Genomic DNA, 21,434 nt, shown 5'->3' with positions numbered 1-21,434 from the left:
CTCGGCCATCGCTCATCCATATACTTTTATTTGTACATATTCTCATTCACCCCTTTAGATTTGTGTGTATTAGGTAGTTGTTGGGGAATTATTAGATGACTGATATTACTGCGCTGTCAGAACTAGAAGCACAAGCATTTCGCTACACTTGCATTAGCATCTGCTAACCATGTGTATGTGACCAATAAAATTTGATTTGATTTGAACAAATGAGTGAATGAGCTGGAAAGATAAACAGCTACCTAGCTAGCTAGTTGACTGCTGTGGCTAACAACCAAAAAAAGTTTGGATAATCTTATCCTTTGATCCTTGAAAAGAGTTCTCACACTATGATTAGGAAACATTCAAAGCAACTGGGAAACGTCCATGGCGGGCATTGTTGTCACCTTAACTTGCTACAACTTTTGAGTGATAGGAAGCACGAGCACCACCACCAATCAGCCTATACCACTGTGCACACCTGTCGTTACTATGATAACTAGCTTAGCCATGTCAGCAAATGACTGCTGTCTAAACACACACATCGGATTTGGTCACTTGTAACTTCCTGTTTGGAAAGTCAGTATTCCAAAACTGATTTGAGAATTAAGGCCTGGAGCATGAATAAGGCTTTAGATACTTTGGCCCAACCTCTGTCCATATAAATATATATAAATATAAAAACAATAGGATACAATGGATATTTAAATTGTTTCCTGTTGTATAAAACTAACAAGATATCATTAGACAAAATGCATCCTTAAAAATAAATGTACTTTATTTTGGTCATTGTAGACAAAACACATACATTGAGCTTTAGAACTTGTCATATCTACGCTAAAGTATTTTTAACAGCAAATTGTGGAATAAAATGTTTGTTGCAATGTTTAATGATGTGGAATTGAAAAGAGGAAGTACATAATTACTGCTTCTAATTAAAGGGTCCTTAATATTCCCTTCATGCTATAATGTCGGCACAGATCGAACATAACAGTAATGTTGCACTGACGCTCATAGAGGAAATGAAGTATTAATCATCTGAATAAAAATATACTATTAATGAAATATATTTACAGGAGAAGACTATTTACAATTGATTCCATCTATAAAAGCATAGGTACCCCATTGACAGTGGGGCTGCTGTAAGAGCAGGATTACCCTCTGTTCATAATGAACACTAGGAGATTCTATGGGATCCAGTGAGTAGGCTCAAGAGTAACAGAATCAAGGCCACTGGCTTCAATCACTCTACTGAGGGATTGGACATTGACCACTATTCGCAGTGGACTGGACCATATAAGAATCCATCCAATATTGTTAGATATGCATATACTGAGACATACCGTATTTTTGTTTTTACCCTAAAAGTATGTCTCATTCAAATATTCAACAATAAACAGTGAACAGTTACATAGAGAGAACGATGGGTTTCTCAAAATGAAGCATTTCTAGTTAACTGTTGATAGCCAGGGACAGACCTTCCTGAAAATGTCAACTCCTTTCTCTCCTATCTCAGAACAATAAATGACAATGTACACACACAGAAAATATACTTGTTTTCAACTGCTTGACTGCAGTCGTTCTATAACAGCACCTCTTACATTGCTGTACTAAAAGTGCTACACACCATTATTTCACCCAACACAGCATGGGACAATAGTAATATACCGCAAAACCATCACTTAGCATCCCACAGCAAGGGGTCACATTACCCTGTAATGAAGTAGAACCATAAAACGTACTTCTTATGGCATATGTGGATGCTAGCCCTATACCCTAGTATTGCATAATCTACTTTTGATTACCATTACAGTAATTGTCCAGTGAAAATCTCACAAAATACTCATTCTGTTAACTCATACTAATAATGTTGTTGACTCGTCCTATTCTCGTACTCGTGGCCAAAAGCATCAATAAAAGAAAAATACTTAAACCCCAGCTCAAAAATGCTAGCTATTTCCTCATTTAACATTGTCTCATTGGGTCATTGGCTGAGCTGGCCAATCAGCTGTTTACTACTTGTCATTCATATTTTTATGACCGGTATATGCCACAACATTCTGTTGTTGGGGTACGCCCACACCATTCACATGCAGAAAAGCTTATTTCTTGGAAGGAAAACTTTCACTCATTTTGTATTTAATTATAGGTCATATTTCATAGAAATCTGGAAAACTGGACAGTTATGTAAATGATGACTGACTGGAAGGAGTAAAGAACAATGTAAGTCACGGGTTATTACACTGTTATTATAACATACATAAAAGTAAAGTTGGATCCTTGATGAATCCACCAACATTTGGTAAAGTGTTATTTAAAGGTAGGCTCAGCGTTCTGACGTAGATGTAGAAAGTAAAGACCCTAGTGGGTCAATTTCCGCAACAACTAAGAGTGTTGAAGCGCGAGGCTCAACTTAACAGCATGAAGCAAACCCAGGCACAGATACTGTATGTGACCGTGTAAGACCGGGATCTTGCTTCTCGCTCATCTCTATCTGCGGTGCTGCTCGTGGCAACGTCATTTCGTTGAGTCTACCGTTAATGTGATAACTCTAATAACAAGCCTACTGTTTTAAAATTCTATACAAATAACAGCGTAAAATATTAATGTAAAACAAAAAGTATCCCTGTGCATTTCATACAGTATTCTGTACGAAAATATTAGTTAAGAAACAGTAACCTGTTTAAAACGAAAAGCGATCATAATGAGCTAACAGGTGCTAACATGTGTCCTTTGTCCTGATCTTGTCCACACTCTGATTGTTCCCACAATTTTAGACAAATGCAGTCATAGGTCAGCTCTTCCTGACCACCTCCAGAGGTAGTCAGATACACATTGTGTCTGGATATCTACGAAGTGTAGACTGATCTGCACAGTGAATCCATTTAAATAATCATTATTTTGGCCTCTAAAATCATTGACAGGTGGCACCATTGACTTCTGCCATGTGTCTTCAAATAAATAAACATTATTTGGAAAGAATATCTGGGAAATAATTGCATACAGGTAGGGACCAGGAAATCTGGTCACAATGCAGACACAGTGGATGGATAAGAGACACACTTTAATACCATATGTCTGAAAATGTGGCCACAATCAGAATGTGGACTAGATCAGGACAAAGAACGTATGTTGGCACCTGGTTTAAACAGGGCTTTAGTGTCATATTAATGACATTATACATACATATGGAAACATTTCAGAAGTTGTTGACTTCTTGTTCCTTTAATTGGTCAATAAAAACCTTCCGGAACCTACCGTACATACGTTAAAAAAGTTAGTACAAACAAAAATTAACTCCACTAAGACCATGAAGGATTCCTCAGAATGTCGTGAAGCATAGTGAAAGGGGTAACTTCCAAAATGTGGATATGCCAATGCAACTAATGATAACTGCTCTTCAGTTGAAGGCAGGAAATTGACTGTTGTGGCCATAATGTGCCAACATGGGTCTGGAACCAGAAGGTCCAACGGCCTTGCTGCGTGACTGATAAGGAGTCCCTCTGGCTCTTTTCTAAAGTTCTGATGCTGTGAGGGGAGGCTGTCCTTCCACAGCTGTTCTGAGGTGAGGCTGGTCCTGCCCACGGCCGGCAGTAAGACTGTGTGGCTGTGATGTATCCTGGAGTGACCTACCTCCAAAACAGGTCCTGAGCTTCAGCACACTGAGCACGTCTTGGACCCTTTACATAGCAAGAATACAAAAAAACAATACATGTTTAAGGATCATCTGTATTACTTTTAATGCACAGACAAAATGCCCTCTAAACTAGAGCAATAGTATATCGTCCACTCTGACCTGACTGGGCTTTCAGGATGGCCTGTTGTGCCTCATACTCTTCCTGCTTGGCCTTCCACTCCTTCCTGTTGTTCAGCATGCCATCATACATCGGCTGGATGGCCGGATGGAAGCGGGACAGTTCCTAAACAACAAAACAAAAACTTGAGAGCTCTATTTCTGACAGTCAAGCCATCTCACCAAATAATGCTTGTCTGAAAGGCAACGATTTGTGCATTTGGTCATTCTACACATCCAATAGAAGGTATGCCAACTATTTGACCAAACACTAAGATCTATTGATTCATGGTTTACTTGGTGCTTAGCAGTAACTGTGAAGCTGAGTGATGTAGCTAGTCTGAAGGGGTGGTAGTACATGCGGTGACGTTACCTTGTAGACAAATGTGCAGACAAAGTCAATGAAACCACACTGCAGCTTGGGCAGTTCACCAGCAAAGTTTCTGTCCATCATTGTCTGGTTGGAAAGGAGGGAGGAACAACACACACATGCACAAAAAAAAACGTAGTTCTTCATCAGGCATCTTGGATGTGTAAAAATGTATGTGGATATCCGAAGAACAGACACACACACGTTGATATACTCACAATGGGTTGATTTTCAAGAACTTCTCTTTCCAAGTCACCCTGCACCCAGAACTCAGCTGCTTCAGATAGCGCCACCTGGAACGAAGCCAGGTAGTCCAATGTATTTCACTATATTGGACAGCTATATTCACTTCCAGAAACACAAAAGCATCTACTAAAATGTCGTATATATAATCAAGGGAGGTTCTCACCTTGCTTTGTACCTCCCATGGCTTAGTGAGGGCTGACAAGTCACATGCTGTCATCATCATGGCCCTTTGAGGGGAATCATTGAAGGTTCAGCGTAAAATAGAAATGCTAAAATAAGATCCAATGTGCATGTTATTATCCTACATATCCCCCTATCACTACTATCCTCCCCCTACCATGAACTGCACTCACAGGACAATCTCTTTCCTGGTCGTCTCCAGGGACATCCAGTCCACCCACTTCTTCTCATCTTCGTAGGTCTTTGATAGGTCGACAATCTTCTGGAACATTGTTCGCTTCCTGGTGACATTGGAAAATGTCCAAACAGAGATTTACACATTCAGTTAAAGTTATAAGCGCTGCATTGTGAAATCTTGTTCCCTCAACAGGACTAAGTAGGCTTGATCGTCGTATCTAAATCCGTGCTTTAATATGCAGAAAAATAGTCCACATTAACAACAATACATTCTTCCTAAGATCTGTATGGGGAATACAATATGTATTGTAGTTAAGTAAATACAGATGTAGGATCTTAATATGATCACGCTTTTATTTAGGAGAATTTTCCTGCACAGCACGAAATGCAAACTTGTAGTGAATTCAAGCTTTAGAAAGTCTTCTAAAGTTTGTAATTTCCACTTTAAAATGTCTGACTAGATTTTCCCTGACAAAAAATGTATAAACCCCTTCAAAAAACATCCATAAATTATAATACACATAATAATTTTCTGTTGCTGCAGGATTATTTTCCTGCTGTAGCAAACTTAATTGAATTGGAGTTGCAAGTCTTACTTGAAATAGAGTTGCAAGTCTGTTGCAATGATGGCAATGTCCATGAGGTGGATGGCATGCTCGTTCTGTCTTCTGTTGAGGTTCTGGTATATATTCAAGGACTAGGGGGGGAGGATGGAGGAGTTAGACTAGAGCATGTGATCAACATGGAAGCATAAAGTACAAATAAATAAATAATTGACCTAAAATGTTCTACTGTAGTAGTGAATGTTTATGGCTGAGATACAAAAAACCTTACGTACCTCGTCTGCCAGGAGGAACTTGCTAAATTCTAGATGATGCCTCTCCAGGACAGATGAGCCGTGAAGCTTGGCAAGTGGGTTACCAGATCTATTCGTGAGGGGAGATCAGACCAGACACTGTAAAGAGCTCATCATAAGCCATTCATCACACAAAGCTAATCAACGTGCTTCTCTACATGCAAGGCCTCAGTCATGATGAGAGAGTGAGTAAAATAAGAGACCCATAGATAATTTAAGGACTGGTTGTACAAATGTAGGATCCTAATTTTGATGACTCTTTTGTTGCTGAGAATTTTCCTGCACTTTCCTGCAATTGTCCTGTGATTTACATCAATTCACTGAAAATCCACACTAACACACCCACACTAACGCACACTAACAGTATTGCATTTTTCATGTAACATACGTTTGGTCAGCTAATAGCCTAACCACCGATCAAGCAACATAGTGGACTAAACAGTCAAATCATTATTTTTGCTGTGACAATACTGGTCAAATGAAGATCCAACATCAGTACCAACTTTCAGAGAGCAGAGTGAAAAGAGAGCAGCGATTCCCAGGAGTACTCACTTCACCTGATAGAGGTTGTTGGTGCCCCTGTGGTCGATATCATGGAGGAAAGCAGATGTGATCATTGCCATCACCTCCAGATCTGTGTAGTATCTCTTCATGTTCCCTGTCTGACACAACAAAATACAGCCGTTTGACTCTCAGAATTAGAGATCTTTCAATCATGCCTTCAGTTAAGCTTTTTTGGCAAGTAAGAAAACATGTTAGGGTACATTACTGAGGTGTAAGCATTCCTACCGTCAACAGTGTGAACATGGTCTGTCCGACATTGAAACCGTGGCGCCAGTTGTGATAGGGCATTTTCCTGTAGCCTTTGCTGATAGAGTACATGAAGCGTACCAGAACCTGTTGAAATAAATCAAGATGCCTGTTAGAGCATATACAGATAGTATGGGAGAGTAATAAAGTAACTAATGACAAACTGCACGGAGATCATTCAGAATTGATACTTTCCCGGCACTGAAAGATGTCGCAGTACAGATCATGATTGCACCATACCTCCTGTGGAACCTGGAACTTCTTGACCACTCCGACCTCATAGAACATCTGGATCGCACACATCACCAGCTCCAGCTCTGTGCAGTCAAAGTCAGAGAACCCGAACTCATAGATCTCAAACTTCTTGGGGCCAGGCAGTTCTTTTTTCTGTGTGATAATGCATGATTATTATGGGATTATTAACAAAAACTAAACATACAGATGAAGTATCTTAATTTTAGCTAGTTTGCTACAGCAGGAAAATGATCCTGCAGCAACAGGACATTTTAATTATTATGTCGATAATAATTAATGGGCATTTTGTCGGGACAATCAAGCCTTTTTAAACCTCAGGGTGATCAAATGAAGATCCTATACCTATACAACCATATAAATCTAGCTAGAGCTTTCAAATGCAGGCCTACTGTTCCAGTACTTAAACGTATACTCTAGTGACTAAATCAAAGATAATTCTACAACCTCCAGATTATGACCAAATTGTTATTCTACAAAAATAAGGTAGCAATACCAGAATCTGCAGGAACTCTTCCTCTTCACAGTCACAGGGCTCTCTGTTGAAATACTGTCTGGTTTTCTAAGATACATAAAACAACAATGAGTGTAAAATATTAAAACAACACTTCTCTTGTGAAGGAGGTTAGATCTGTGTATATCTGTGAGCAAGGCTTCACCAGGATATTCTGTATTTCGTCATCACGGCACTTGACGTGGTAGAGCACCATGTCCTGAGCTATGTCTTTCCGGTTCTCTATCATTTTCATCCTGTCATAGGTGTCTGTGTTGAGGTGGGACCAGCCCAGGAAGTTAGTCATAGCCTGGGGAGACCAGCAGAAACAATGTCATTCAGAGTAGGTTCTCTCAGAAGCCAGCATGGGTAGACAGACAATCACACTATTATTCAGAGTAGGTTCACTCAGAAGCCAGCATGGGTAGACAGACAATCACACTCTCAGTCAGAGTAGGTTCACTCAGAAGCCAGCATGGTTAGACAGACAATCACACTATCATTCAGAGTAGGTTCACTCAGAAGCCAGCATGGGTAGACAGACAATCACACTATCATTCACAGTAGGTTCACTCAGGTCAATGTGGTGAAGAGAGTGGGAGGCATTTGACTGCCACAGTGCATTGTATAAATTAATGGTCTACACAAAAAAATGCAGATATCAAGGCTTTATAGAGCCATTTGACTTGACGACTTCTCTGTGAAGAGAGGAGTTGTTGAGAAGACAGTTGCGTGCTGTAGTACAGTAAAGTACCTCCATTAGCTCCTCATCCTGCTGATCGAATGGCTTCCCATCTTTCCTGTTGTAGAATGTAGCCACGCCCACAATATCTTCTGTCATGTTGACGATTGGCATGGACAGCACATTCTTTATGGTCCAACCACTATCATCCAAGGGTTCTGACTGTATTATGGGAAGACACAAGGTAAATGGTCAACAGGAATTATGCAAGTTGCTAAACTGTTTGCTAAAACCACATGCAAGGATACTTGATTTTATGAGGAAGCAAATGTACCTGAAACTTGAACATCTCCTCTGTGGCGGGATTTATGATGTTACATATCTAGATATTAATAATAAAGAGTACAGCATCAACACACATGCAAATCATGGCAATTTGAACATTGTGTTATTTTCAAGTCAATTCCAAATTCTGATAGCGTTTCAAAAACTTGGTATCTGAATGCCAGTTAAAAAACTTACAAGACCAGTTTCAGCCACATATGTGGGAAGTCCAGTACACAAAACCCAGTGTTCTAGAGTGGGAGTCCTGTTGACAACACAGTCAGACAACACACACTGATTATTCTGCTATACAGTATCAAACACAGACCTGGGTTCAAATACTATTTCAGATAGCTCAATCACTTTAACATACATTCAAAGTAAGTTTTCAGAAATATTTTATTTGAAAAGACAAGTAGTTGAACATTTTTTATGTCTTTGGAAATACATTTGGAAAGGATGAGAAAAATGTGCATACATGGACTAAAATGCCCTCGCTTGCGTTTAACAAAGGTATTTGAAAATCCTCTAAAATACAATTTGGTAGACTTTTTGGTCTTTACAAATAACCATTCAAATACTCAAATAAAAGCACTTGTTTTGGGCTGTGTATTTAAAAATAAAAAATACTCAAATAATATTCAAAAATAAATAAATAAATAATACTCAAAAAATATTTATAATGCCAACTACTGAAATGCACATGTATTTGAACCCAGGTCTGATAATACAGAGTTGAAACTACTTCAACTATACATTAATGATCAGAGAAAAGTTAAATAAACGTACGCGATAACTTTGATGTCCTCTTTTCCATGCAAAATATAATCAATGACTTTGTAGAATATGACTTCCTAGAATCACAGATAACAGAAAAACAAAATAAATCACACACCAGGAATACAAAATTGTAAAAACAAAGGCAAAAAGGTAAAGACCAGTTCATAGGATAATAAGTAGATAGTTATGAACACTTACTCTGCCATCAGGGGTAAGAGGTCCAGAGTAAGGGGGCTGGTCTCCCATCAACACTGGCCAGATGTCAAAGAACTCCTATAGGAACAAAGCAATAACACAGATGGATTGTCAGACACAGCATATTAATAATATTATAGAGCCTCAGTGGCGGTTCTAGCTTGTATGGCTCCCTGGGCACCCCCCACCCCACACACACACACACACATTAGTACTGTACAAAGTTAGAGGTCCGCCCATTCCCCCGGTCCCCCTACCTCAGGCTTCCAGTGGGGAGACCTGAGGTCAACCTACCCCGGCCCCCCTCCCCATCTCGTACTTCTGAGTGGGAGACCTTCCCAGGCAGTGGCCTGCCAAGCTCACAAACTAGAATCAGGGCGCCCACTCCGACAAGGTTAATTGACCCACAGTCCCACACGGTGACATCATATCATTGACGTGATGTGCAAATGAGTGATAGAAAACCGATCATGCAAATGTCACCATTCCAAAACATTTTGTGCGGGTCCCCCCATGCCACCCCCGGCAAGATGCCGCCCTGGGCGGCTACCCATGTCACCTATACCTAAATCCGCCACTGCAGAGCCTCCACATTTGGTTGTTTTACAGCCTGAAATCAAAATGGATTCAATAAATTATTACACACAATACCCCACAATGTCAAAGTGAATACCTGTTTTTAGACATTTTTGCAAATTTATTGAAAATGAAATACAGAAATATCTAATTTACATAAGCATTCACACCCCTGAGTCAATACATGTTAGAATACCTTTGGCAGTGTTTACAGCTATGAGTCTTTCTGGGTAAGTCTCTAAGAGCTTTACACATCCGGATTGTGAAATATTTGCTAGACAAACATTTTCAAGTCTTGCAATAGATTTTCAAGACAATTTAAGTCAAAACCACTCAGGAACATTCACTGTCTTCTTGGTAAGCAACTCCAGTGTAGATTTGCCCTTGTGTTTTAGATTATTATCCTGCTGAAAGGTGAATTGATCTCCCAATGTCTCGTGGAAATCAGACTGTACCAGGTTTTCCTCTAGGATTTTGCCTGTGCTTAGCTCTATTCAGTTGATTTTTTATCCTGGAAAAACTCCCCAGTCCTTAACGATTACAAGCATATCCGTAATAGGATGCCTTGTTGCCAACATGATGCATGTTTTGGAATATTTTTATTTTATACAAATGTTGTTCTTTTCACTCTGCGGATTAGGTTAGTATTGTGGAGTAACAACAATGTTGTTTGTCCGTCCTTAGGCTTCTCCATCCTCCTAATTGATTTTCATAAAAATGTAAATAGTGAAACATTAAAAAAGTTATAATTTTTTGATAAAACTATACTAAATATATTCACGTCACCAAATAATTGATTAAAACACACTGTTTTGCAATGAAGGTCGACAGTAGCCTCAACAGCACTCTGTAGGGTAGTACCATGGTGTAGCTGGAGGACAGCTAGTTTCCATCCTCCTCTGGGTACACTGACTTCAATACAAAACCTAGGAGGCTCATGGTCCTCACTCCCTTCCATAGACTTACACAGTATTTATGACAACTTCCGGAAGACATCCTTCAACCTATCAGAGCTCTTGTAACATGAACTGACATGTTGTCCACCCAATCAATGGATCAGAGATTGATTCTAGTACTGAAAGCAGGTGTGCCGACATGGCCATACTTGTATTCGTAATCGTATCCGTAACTTGACAGTTGATTGTCGGATCGGATGATACTTGCGATCTGAAAAAACAGAAGTGTTTTAATATGCCTAAATAGATGTTGGCCAAATTCCTGCAAAGAAGCTACAGATTCAGAGCAGCGCGGAGGGGTGTGTGTGTGTGTGTCTGTCTGGCCTCAATTAGCTGCTGGCGTCCAAGTTTGTCACTCAGTCAGAATCCGTGAGATATTATCCACATTGACAGCTTGATAGCAAACGTCCTCGCCATGTGATTTATCATAGTAGCAGCCAGGCAGCAGCAATCTAAATGATCAGCTCAAAAAGAGGAAAACTGATCGGGTGAAATTATGAAGCAAGTGGATGGAGAAATATAGTTTCCCTCTATCCAATCAAAACCACAGGATCAACGTACAGCCTGCCCTTCTCTTTACAGACAGCCAGTTGAGTTATTTAGACCACGTAGAACCTCGCACATGACCGACTGACATGAGAAAGATGCGTGCTGGCATATGAAAAATACTTTTCCCCGATCATGGATGAATACAAAAAATTCTCTGATCATAATGTATACAGATATACATATCTGTTATGATACTCGTTTTGTCCAACTACTCAGCACACCCCTAGCTGAAAGCGTAAGCTACAGTTATCTAGCACTGCAGTGCATGTAGTGAGGTGAGTAGTTGAAACAATTAAAGAGAAAGATCATATTTGAACAGTTTTGATCAAATACATTTCTTTAAAAATGAAGGAGAAGCAAGCGAGAGATAGAGAGAGCTATATTTTGTTGTATTTTTCTTTCTCTTAGCTAGCAAATGCTGCTAGCTAGTTTATCCTACTCAAACACCCGGCTCAAACAGAGCGGGATGCTATGTTAGCTAGTTGGCTATATCTATCCAACACTGGAACTCTTCCAAGTCAAGGTAAGCGTTTGGTTTTATTCATTTATCTCCACCGGGGCCTGCCGCTGTAACTGCTAAACTGCTTGCTGACTGTACACTGTACTGCATGATTGTAGCAGGTTAACGAACACGTTAATTCTAGTAGCTATGTTAGTTAACTATGACGTTAGCTAATATGGTGATAACAAGGCTGTGTGTAGCGTTTAGTGGTTATGATATTATGTTTTTTTCCCGCCTGTTCAAAGACGACTGATGTGTTGTTCACTGAAGTCCACAAGCAAAAGGAAAAGGTGAGAACAGAGCACATAGATGCGAGAAGGAATTCTACACGCAAAATGATCATGCTGTTTGTATGTGGCTGCTATGAAAGTGAACTGTGTTCGCGTGTGATCAGGGATTTATTAATTCCGCTGATTCTGTTGAAAAACGTTTCTTTAACGGAATGAAACAGGGATAAACATACCTGAATTTGTCTAATAGAAACTATTGTTTGCAACTGTTGGACTAATGATTACACCCTCGATCAGCTAGACGCAGGCAAGAGTGTGCATGGCAGTGTTGAATGTGTCACTGTCTATCACTTTGATTACTTTATTTTTTCTCTCGACCTGTGCACCTACGTTGAAACTTTCATTCATAGGCTAGGTTGTAGCAACCTTATGATAGGTATAGGGACAATTCTAGTGTCATGTAGTAGCCTAAACCTATCAATGTTACATTGAGCTGGGTGAATGGAATACAGTCGTCCAATATGCTGTAATAGAAATAAGGCCATGCTCATAAATATATTTTTTTTTTTTTACATATTAACATATTTAATGCCACTGACCGCCATTGAACTTCACTATTCTCAAAGGGATTTTCAATGTCTGCTTTTTATTTTATTTTTACCCATCTACCAATAGGTGACCTTAGTTGCGAGGCATTGGAAAACCTCCCTGGTTGAATCTGTGTTTGAAATCGTATGTTACGAGTTACAGAGACGAGGTAGTCATTCAAAAATCATGTTAAACACTATTATTACACACAGAGTGAGCCCATGCAACTTATTAATGACACTTGTTAAGCAAACCTTTACTCCTGAACTTATTTAGGTTTGCCAAAACAAAGGGGTTGAATACTTATTAATTAACACAATACATTTCTGCTTTTCATTTTTAATTAATTAGTAAACATTCTAAAAACATAAGTCCACTTTGACATGATTGGGTATTGTGTGTAGGCCAGTGAACAATAATCTCTGTTTTATTATTTTAAATTCAGGCTGTAACACAACAAAATGGGCAAAATGTCAAGGGGTCTGAGTACTTTCTGAAGGCGCTGTAGTGCTGTATGTGCAAAATATGAACAAATACTGCTAGAGCTATGTTTTGTGGGCTACAGTATTACTAGAGGAGACCCATAATAACTATTATTTATGATGACTAAATGGCTGGATCATTCTTGAACTGCGGTGGCTTTTACTGTACGTCCCTCACCTTTGCAACCATGAAAAACACATTAAAATCACACATAGTTACATATCACACGTAAACTGTTTATCAGTGATGAAACATAATGCAAGTCCTTTATATTGCAAAACTTTGTTTGTGCATGGTTTAAAGTACTTAGGGCAAGCAAATTGTCTTGTTCCAGAAGTGAACTCCTATAGGAACAAAGCAGTGGAGTTGTAGTGACATGTTTTGAGGATTTGGGGATACCTATTATTTTGAAATTAAACAAAAATACTGAATATATATTATAGATCAATAAAAACCTTCGAAGGCTTAAGACAATACCGCAATTCAGGAATGGCCCGGCTACATGCAGACAGTGTCACCCACCTTCTCCTTGGTCATGTCCAATAGGCCCACAGAGTACCTGTCACAGTTCAGGTAGGCCCGCACTGTATACAGGGCTTTGTGGAACTGTCTCTCAATGTCTGTCAGCTCCTCAAACACCTTGTTGGCAGACCACAACAGGACCTATACCCGACAGAAAAACAACAACCACGAAGGATCAGCTAATAACCAGTTGGTTGATATATCATTAAATGTGTGAAAGCTAAAAATAAAATCAAAAGGCCTTTTTTGTGTGTTCACCATATTGTCATCTACAACTAGTAATTCCTCTGAATATCAGTACAGACAGCAGACTCACCTGTCCTTTTCGAGTCTCACAGTTGTACAGGTAGTTCAGCTGGTAAATCTTCAGGTTCAAAGTGGCTATTCTGAGATACTTCAAAAAAAGCTGGGAGATCAAAAATGTGAATTATTGTCAAAGAGAAATACATGCATTGATGTGTAATCAAGGTGGTAGAGGAAAGACAAGAGGGAGTATTTGAAAACATCAGGTGTGAGTGAATGTGACCTTCCTCTTCATTTAGGCAGCAATGGCACAGTTTGTATGTGTTCCCTGTGCTTGTTTGATGGACATGCTTGTGTTCTACAACATCAGTCAGTGTATATATGCCACGTACGCTTTGAGTAAATTCACTTTGGGAAGGGAGAAAACCTGTTGATTACTCATCCCCAACTTATTCATGCAATAACCTCCTCTTAGTATTTCCATTGTGACACTGACACTTGGACATGTGTAGGTCCTAATCTCAGAGAGCCTTCGTCCTCAGTACTCACATCCTCATCCTCAGTGGTGAAGTGTGGTCCAGTGGTCTTGTTCAGGGCCATGATCACAGCCACCACATCCTCTCCGTTCATGATGGGCGAGGCTAAAATGTTCCTGGTCTTGTACTCTGTCAGGTCATCAACGAATGAGCTGAAGTGACTGCTCTGTATGGCAGAAAACAAAACAAATCACCGACTTCAGAGATCCCACATGGATGTGTTAAGACGGGTCTGTCTATGAGCCAGTACATGGCCTTGATTTTAAGCCTTTTTTTCAGTTGGCATGTCATTATAGACCACAGATTAATACATGTTTTCCTCTGGCATATTCAAAGACAAAACACAATTTATTAAAGAATTATAACTGCTCAGGTAAGAAGTACACTCCAATATCAAGGGTGAATGTAAATCTGGGCAATGTGAAATATAAATGAATTTGAACCGTGTTAGCTTCCTGCTGACCCTAGTGTAAATGCCCCAGAACAGGTGCCCTAATCCCAGTTACAACAGGGGGTCAAGGGATATACAATAACTGGATTACATCTGTCAAGAGGATTTATATTGTCTCCAGATATACATTTAGAAGATCCCCACAGTACTGTATAGTTGCGATACCACTTCGTGTGTCACTGCGTTTTAGCAAAAAACACAATTTTAACAATATGCGTACGTTCTGATAGGCACGGATTAAATAACTATTCACTTTTCTCTCTGGCTGAACATAAACGTGATACATCTATTTATTTTGGTACAGCTAGAAGATGATATCATGTAGGAGCATATGACAAGGCCATTGTAAAAGACTAATAACACAATCTCACTGGCTCCTAGCCTCTGGGACTGTCTGTCTGTTCTCATCACTACCACAACATTTATGCTTCTTTTCCCCATCTGACTCTTACCTCATTGACGTCTTTCAAATTGACGTGTTTCTTGGTCTGGGCCACATTTCCCACCACCCCAAGGTCCAGGGGGAAGACGATCTCATGGTCAGGGTGCACCACACAGTCGTCCAGCTCTGACTCTGTAGTGATGTTGAAGAGACGAGTGGCCAGCTCCGCGATGCCGTTCCTCTCCCGGTACATGAACAGGCTGCAGCGGTCAGCTTGGATCAGGGCGACGATCCTCTTCAGAATCTTAAACACCACTTTCTCCATGTTCACGTTCTCCTGCATTTCTTTGATCAGGTCGAACAGGATCTGGCCTTCCTCTATCTGACCCAGCTCCTGTAACATCCCAAAGTCCACCTTGGACTCCGAGATGCCTGCCATCACAGAGAGGGCCCCCGGTGTGAGCTTCTTGTTGAAGTAGCCCTGGGCGAAAGCCGGGTTCCCATCCAGGAACTTCTCAACATCTTCCTTCGTCGCACTCATCTTGGGTTAGGGATGTACTGGTTCTCCCCCAGTCCCAGTCTTCAAACCACGGTCTCTAAAAAGACGACAAAACCAATTATCTATTGATTACTAGCAAATAAAAAAGAGGGCAAGTTCACACTATGTAATCCCCAAACTCCCTTCAAAAGAGGGCAGGCACGTTAGTTAGGTCCTGGTGTGAACAGAGGAGACACTTGCAATGGCAGGGGAGGGAGGGCTGAGTCCAATCCCATTGTCATCAGCAAGCTTTTCTCTTAATAGTGTTGAAGGTGAGCCAGGATCTGCTCATGCAAAACTGATCAGGTGATCTCTATGAAGGAGGCCAACCCAGTCCTTTCATTGGCCGATTACCTCCTCTTCTTTCGCCCCTCGCCAGGTTTAGAAAACAAGCCTGAAGGAAAAGAGATCCGGACTCCCTCGAAGGAGGCACATGTCTGAAAGCAGTTAGCCTTAAGATGTCCCCCCGTTTGGTTTGTCTCCAACTGTAGCCTGCTCTTGCCCCAGGCAGGCACCACACACACAAGCTCTTAACTTTCTTATTTTTTTAAAAAGCACTCCTCGTTGCTAAGCCCTATTTAACCAAGCCACTAGTTGATTATCTCAGCACCCCAATTCTGTTGTCCTCAGTCAGTACCACTGCTATGGGATCTTTCACAGGCCTCTGCCGGTTGTAGCCTTCAGAAGCAGAAAAAGATTTGTTAGTTATGTTCATTTAAGCTTTTGGATTTTATTTTTTTAAATTAACACAGTAGCCTTACTTGCTGCAGTATCTGTTTTTATCATCCAATTACAATATTACATATTACATGATTAAGTGAGAGACAGACACGTATGGGGGTCTATGAGACAATAAGACAAGCCCGATGATAAAATGCCATTAATCTTTCCACACCGGCTATATTAAGGTTCCTTAACCATCTTATACAAAAGGTCAGCTGGATAATCTCCACATGAATAGATTCATACTATCAGATCTGCTACCTGTGAGAGAGACAAGGCTGGCGAGGGAGGTGTGTCTGTCTGTGTGCATGTGATATGTACTGTGCAACGTATGTGCACATGCATAGGCATACATTTCATTCCTATGAACCTGCGTCTTACTTCCTTTACGAGGGTGCGTGCTTACAAGCATTTGCTTATGAGTGTATGTAAAACAGTATAGTCTCTAATGTTTGTTATTCAATATTACGTTGGATATAACTACTATTACTTTATAATCAATATCGAATGAATTAAACAGTTCTTTCATCGCAAACCTCAAATGGAGATGAGGGATTTAACCAATGAACACATTTAATGATACTATCATATTAATCCAGCCATTGCAAGCCTTTACGTGACCTGTTTGTTGCCAATGAACTGTTGACCCCTTGTGGTGCATTACGTCCATTGTGCGCGGCCCATATTTCACCCTAGAAATACAGTGCAACACCACAACACAAGATGGCAGCCGGCTTATACGAAGGGCCAAGCTAATTGAACTTCTACTGTTAATCACTGCTGCTGAAGCTGACCATGCCATTGATATTCATGCCGTCAAAATTGTATTCAAAAGATTTAGTTTAACCAGTAAATAGTAGAACCATTACTTGTTTGTCATACACCTTCTGTCATTTTTTACTGCCCCTGGAATTTTTTTAATGTCAGTTCAATTAATTTGATATGTCAGAAATAGTCGGCAAATGTATGCTCCCTCTCAGCCTCTTCACCTAAGGTACAAATGTATGCTCCCTCTCAGCCTCTTCACCTAAGGTACAAATGTATGCTCCCTCTCAGCCTCTTCACCTAAGGTACAAATGTATGCTCCCTCTCAGCCTCTTCACCTAAGGTACAAATGTATGCTCCCTCTCAGCCTCTTCACCTAAGGTACAAATGTATGCTCCCTCTCAGCCTCTTCACCTAAGGTACAAATGTATGCTCCCTCTCAGCCTCTTCACCTAAGGTACAAATGTATGCTCCCTCTCAGCCTCTTCACCTAAGGTACAAATGTATGCTCCCTCTCAGCCTCTTCACCTAAGGTACAAATGTATGCTCCCTCTCAGCCTCTTCACCTAAGGTACAAATGTATGCTCCCTCTCAGCCTCTTCACCTAAGGTACAAATGTATGCTCCCTCTCAGCCTCTTCACCTAAGGTACAAATGTATGCTCCCTCTCAGCCTCTTCACCTAAGGTACAAATGTATGCTCCCTCTCAGCCTCTTCACCTAAGGTACAAATGAATGAAGAGCAACAACACACCTATACACACTGTAAAATGGTAACCAAGGTGCAGACATTGAACATCAGCACAGAAAGGGCTGTGGACGGTCTGACGCAGTACAATATCGTATGCTATCAACAGGCGTGCCAAACATCTTCCAGCCTTAGATCAAGTACGTGTTTCCAAGTATAAATATAGTACAGCCATCAGCTTGTCGTTTGCTAGAGAATAACTAAAGAACTACAGAAAAACTAAAGAACTACAGAAAAACTAAAGAACTACAGAACAACTAAAGAAGTACAGAACAACTAAAGAACTACAGAATAACTAAAGAACTACAGAACAACTAAAGAAGTACAGAACAACTAAAGAAGTACAAAACAACTAAAGAGCTCTCAACAACTACTAATACCTAAAGAGCTACTCAGGAAGTAGACCATAATATTGTGTGTAATGCCTCAGAGTAGTGCCAGGAGTACAGTACACAATGCTCTAACTACCCAGAAGTGCCTTTAATTAAATGAATGGAGAGTGAATGAAGAGGGGCTGAGTAGTGGTGGTACTTCTCTGCTGGGCCCGTTAGCCAATCATTCAGGCCCATACCTCATGTTCAGCCTCTTGCCATCATCCCCTGTGTCTACAGCCACACGTAGCCACTCCTCAGAGCCAGGTGTCTCTAGAGAACTACAGAAAGTTCCAGACAGCTGGCAAGAAGCACCCAGTAGTGGGATTTCACCTTAGAGTGCACATTGTATTTTACTGCTAACAGGGGGATAAGAATAGCCTCAGCAGAAACTCCATTCAGACAGTAAATGCTGGTGGTAAAAATAGACATGTTATGTAAAAACAGGTTCTTAAATAACTACGATCATGGTGACTCACATGGCACTGCTTACGTGTGTGTGTGTGTGTGTGTGTGTGTGTGTGTGTGTGTGTGTGTGTGTGTGTGTGTGTGTGTGTGTGTGTGTGTGTGTGTGTGTGTGTGTGTGTGTGTGTGTGTGTGTGTGTGTGTGTGTGTGTGTGTGTGTGTGTGACACAACAGAAGCACTAGTGTTTACTGCATCACGTTTGTTCCCGCTGAGTTTGTACACGGACTTCATGGAGCACAACACATACAGTAAATAACCTTAAAGCTGTTTCACCACGCAGTCATGTACATCAGAGCCAAACAAAGCCTAGTGTAACACTAGCTCACACAATACAGCTTCAGGCCTTTAGCAAGTCAATTATCAGGACTGATTAGAACAACACATAGAGCACCAAGGTTCAAAACATTTGAAAGCAATAGTTTTGACAGAGAGCGATCCGGCTGGTAGATGACACTACAATATTGATGGTTAGGGATGCCTCTCAAGTGGCGCTTCACATAACCCTACATTTCATTTCCAAAATACTATTTTAGCCTGCTTGCTGTTTAATCATACTCCAGGATCTCCAAACTAGTCTCAAGGTCTACAAAGCAGTGCTGGTGGTAGTATTCTATCATCAGCAGTAAGGATTTACGTGCTGGAACACAATAACTAATGCTCATTAGTTGTTGTGTTCCAGCATGTGCTGGGGTATGATTTCTCTAATCCTAATGATCTTTAGTGTTTGGACAATATATTTTCCCATCGTAAGTGTGTGTGTGTGTCTTCACAGTTACATAAAGCCCTAATTGTTTTTATGGGAGGCATGGGCGGATTCAGAAGCGAAGCCAGATTATAGTCAGAACATCACCAACCGGATTAACCCGTGATTTAAGCACCTTATTTACTTACAAGAAGTGAAAAATAATCAGTACCCTTGTCTGTGTTCACTGTGCATAAAGGGACCCAAACACAAGAGATTCCAAAACCTTAACGGACAACCACAAAACACTGAATTCTACACACTGCTCATCCTCAATAAGACAGGTAAGGTCCAGCGTCTTGATGGAGAGGACCCATGAATATATTTCATGCTATTATAGGACTTGATTATCTCACTGAAAATGTAAATATTGTTCTTAAATACAGTATGAATTGTTTTTGGAAGATACTAGCAAGCTATGAATGAGTTTTGCTTTTGTATGTCTGAGGCCTTCTGCTCAGGATTCAAACCTGTCACCTATTTTTGTTCTTAAAAACATGTGCATGTGTCACACGCTGATCTGTTTCACCTATCTTTGTGATTGTCTCCACCCCCCTCCAGCTGTCGTCCATCTTCGCCATTATTCTCTGTGTATTTATACCTGTGTTCTCTGTTTGTCTGTTGCCAGTTTGTCTTGTTTGTCAAGTCAACCAGCGTTTTTGTTCTCAGCTCCTGCTTTTCCCAGTCTCTATTTTTCTCGCCCTCTGCCTGCCTGACCCCTCTGCCTGACCCTGAGCCTGCCTGCCGACCTGTACCTTTGCCAACCTCTGTATTATTGACCTCTGCCTACCCTGACCCTGAGCCTACCTACTGTTTCTTAGGCAGATATATCTGGTTAGGGGGCATGAATAAGTTATTTTTCTCTTTCCTCTATAGGAGCTTGCTAAATTGTAAGCTCAGCCTGAACCGAATTCCTTAAGCATTCTGGCATGAGATGAGGCATCCAGGGCCGATGGATAGGTCGATAGCAGCGCTGTAGAAATGAATAGACCATGTTGCAAGGTGGGAGAGAAAGGTCTGCCACCCATTGTCTCAAGGGAAGGGTTGCTCAATCGGGTAAAGTGTGTGTGTGTGTGTGTGTGTGTGTGTGTGTGTGTGTGTGTGTGTGTGTGTGAAAATAAATATATTTGTTAAACAAATCTCTGAGTTGCATCCATGTTTGATCAAGAGCTAAAAATTGATTAAATAAATAGTTTCATGTATACAGTGCCTTCAGAAAGTATTCAGACCCTTTCACGTTTTTCACATCTTGTTACGTTACAGGCTTATTCTAAAATTAATGGAAAAAAAAAAACTTTGCAATCTACACACAAAAAATTGAGCTCAAGTGGATCCTGTTTCCATTGATCATCCTTGAGATGTATCTACAACTTGATTGGAGTCCACCTGTTGTAAATTCAATTGATTGGACATGATTTGGAAAGGCACACACCTGTCTATATAAGGTCCCACAGTCCACAGTGCATGTCACAGCAAAAACCAAGCCATGAGGTCAAAGGAAGTGTCAGTAGAGCTCCGAGACAGGATTGTGTCAAGGCAAAAATCTGGGGAAGGGTACAAAACATTTCTGCAGCATTGAAGGTCCCCAAAAACACAGTGGCCTCCATCATTCTATCATTAAATTGAAGAAGAAACTGAGCAATCGGGGTAGAAGGGCCTTGGTCCTCTAACTCTGGTGCTCCTCTGTCAGAGCACCAGAGTTCCTCTGAGGAGATGGGAGAATCCTCCAGAAGGACAACCATCTCTGCAGCATTCCACCTATCAGGTCTTTATGTTAGAGTGACCAAAGGACCCCTAAAGGACTCTCCATGAGAAACAAGAGATGAAACTACTTGGCCTGAATGCCAAGCCTCACGTCTGGAGGAAACCTGTCAACCTCCCTACGTTGAAGCATGGTGGATGCAGCAGGACTGGAAGACCAGTCAGGA

The 21,434-nt window shown here is 40.7% G+C and overlaps 1 protein-coding gene across 1 annotated transcript; it reads right to left on the bottom strand.

The window, feature by feature from the left end:
• Nucleotides 1-736: 736 nt before the first annotated feature.
• LOC109868187 (rod cGMP-specific 3',5'-cyclic phosphodiesterase subunit beta-like) lies at nucleotides 737-15,927 on the bottom strand. The gene is made up of 22 exons (XM_031803330.1): nucleotides 15,226-15,927; nucleotides 14,336-14,488; nucleotides 13,860-13,949; nucleotides 13,544-13,684; nucleotides 9,141-9,215; nucleotides 8,952-9,016; nucleotides 8,361-8,427; nucleotides 8,173-8,220; nucleotides 7,911-8,060; nucleotides 7,323-7,466; nucleotides 7,160-7,225; nucleotides 6,652-6,798; nucleotides 6,391-6,498; nucleotides 6,154-6,263; nucleotides 5,584-5,671; nucleotides 5,342-5,442; nucleotides 4,742-4,849; nucleotides 4,552-4,615; nucleotides 4,361-4,435; nucleotides 4,146-4,229; nucleotides 3,776-3,899; nucleotides 737-3,659 (listed from the first exon to the last, which is right to left on the bottom strand). The coding sequence occupies exons 1-22, from the start codon at nucleotides 15,694-15,696 to the stop codon at nucleotides 3,634-3,636; spliced, it is 2,505 nt and encodes an 834-aa protein (XP_031659190.1). The 5' UTR covers nucleotides 15,697-15,927; the 3' UTR covers nucleotides 737-3,633.
• Nucleotides 15,928-21,434: the final 5,507 nt, after the last annotated feature.

The sequence above is a fragment of the Oncorhynchus kisutch genome, linkage group LG23, assembly GCF_002021735.2.
Source record: "Oncorhynchus kisutch isolate 150728-3 linkage group LG23, Okis_V2, whole genome shotgun sequence".
Taxonomy (NCBI): Eukaryota; Metazoa; Chordata; class Actinopteri; order Salmoniformes; family Salmonidae; genus Oncorhynchus; species Oncorhynchus kisutch.
This window is presented reverse-complemented; position numbering and strand designations above follow the sequence as displayed.

What these genes read in the sequence shown, in the direction of transcription:
- LOC109868187 (XM_031803330.1), bottom strand. Translation starts at nt 15,696, where the DNA reads ATGAGTGCGACGAAGGAAGATGTTGAGAAGTTCCTGGATGGGAACCCG. An exon ending in ATTTGAAAGACGTCAATGAG is followed by an intron (nt 14,489 to 15,225) that starts GTAAGAGTCAGA and finishes TCTGCCATACAG; the next exon opens with AGCAGTCACTTCAGCTCATT. An exon ending in CATCCTGAAAGCCCAGTCAG is followed by an intron (nt 3,660 to 3,775) that starts GTCAGAGTGGAC and finishes TGCTATGTAAAG; the next exon opens with GGTCCAAGACGTGCTCAGTG.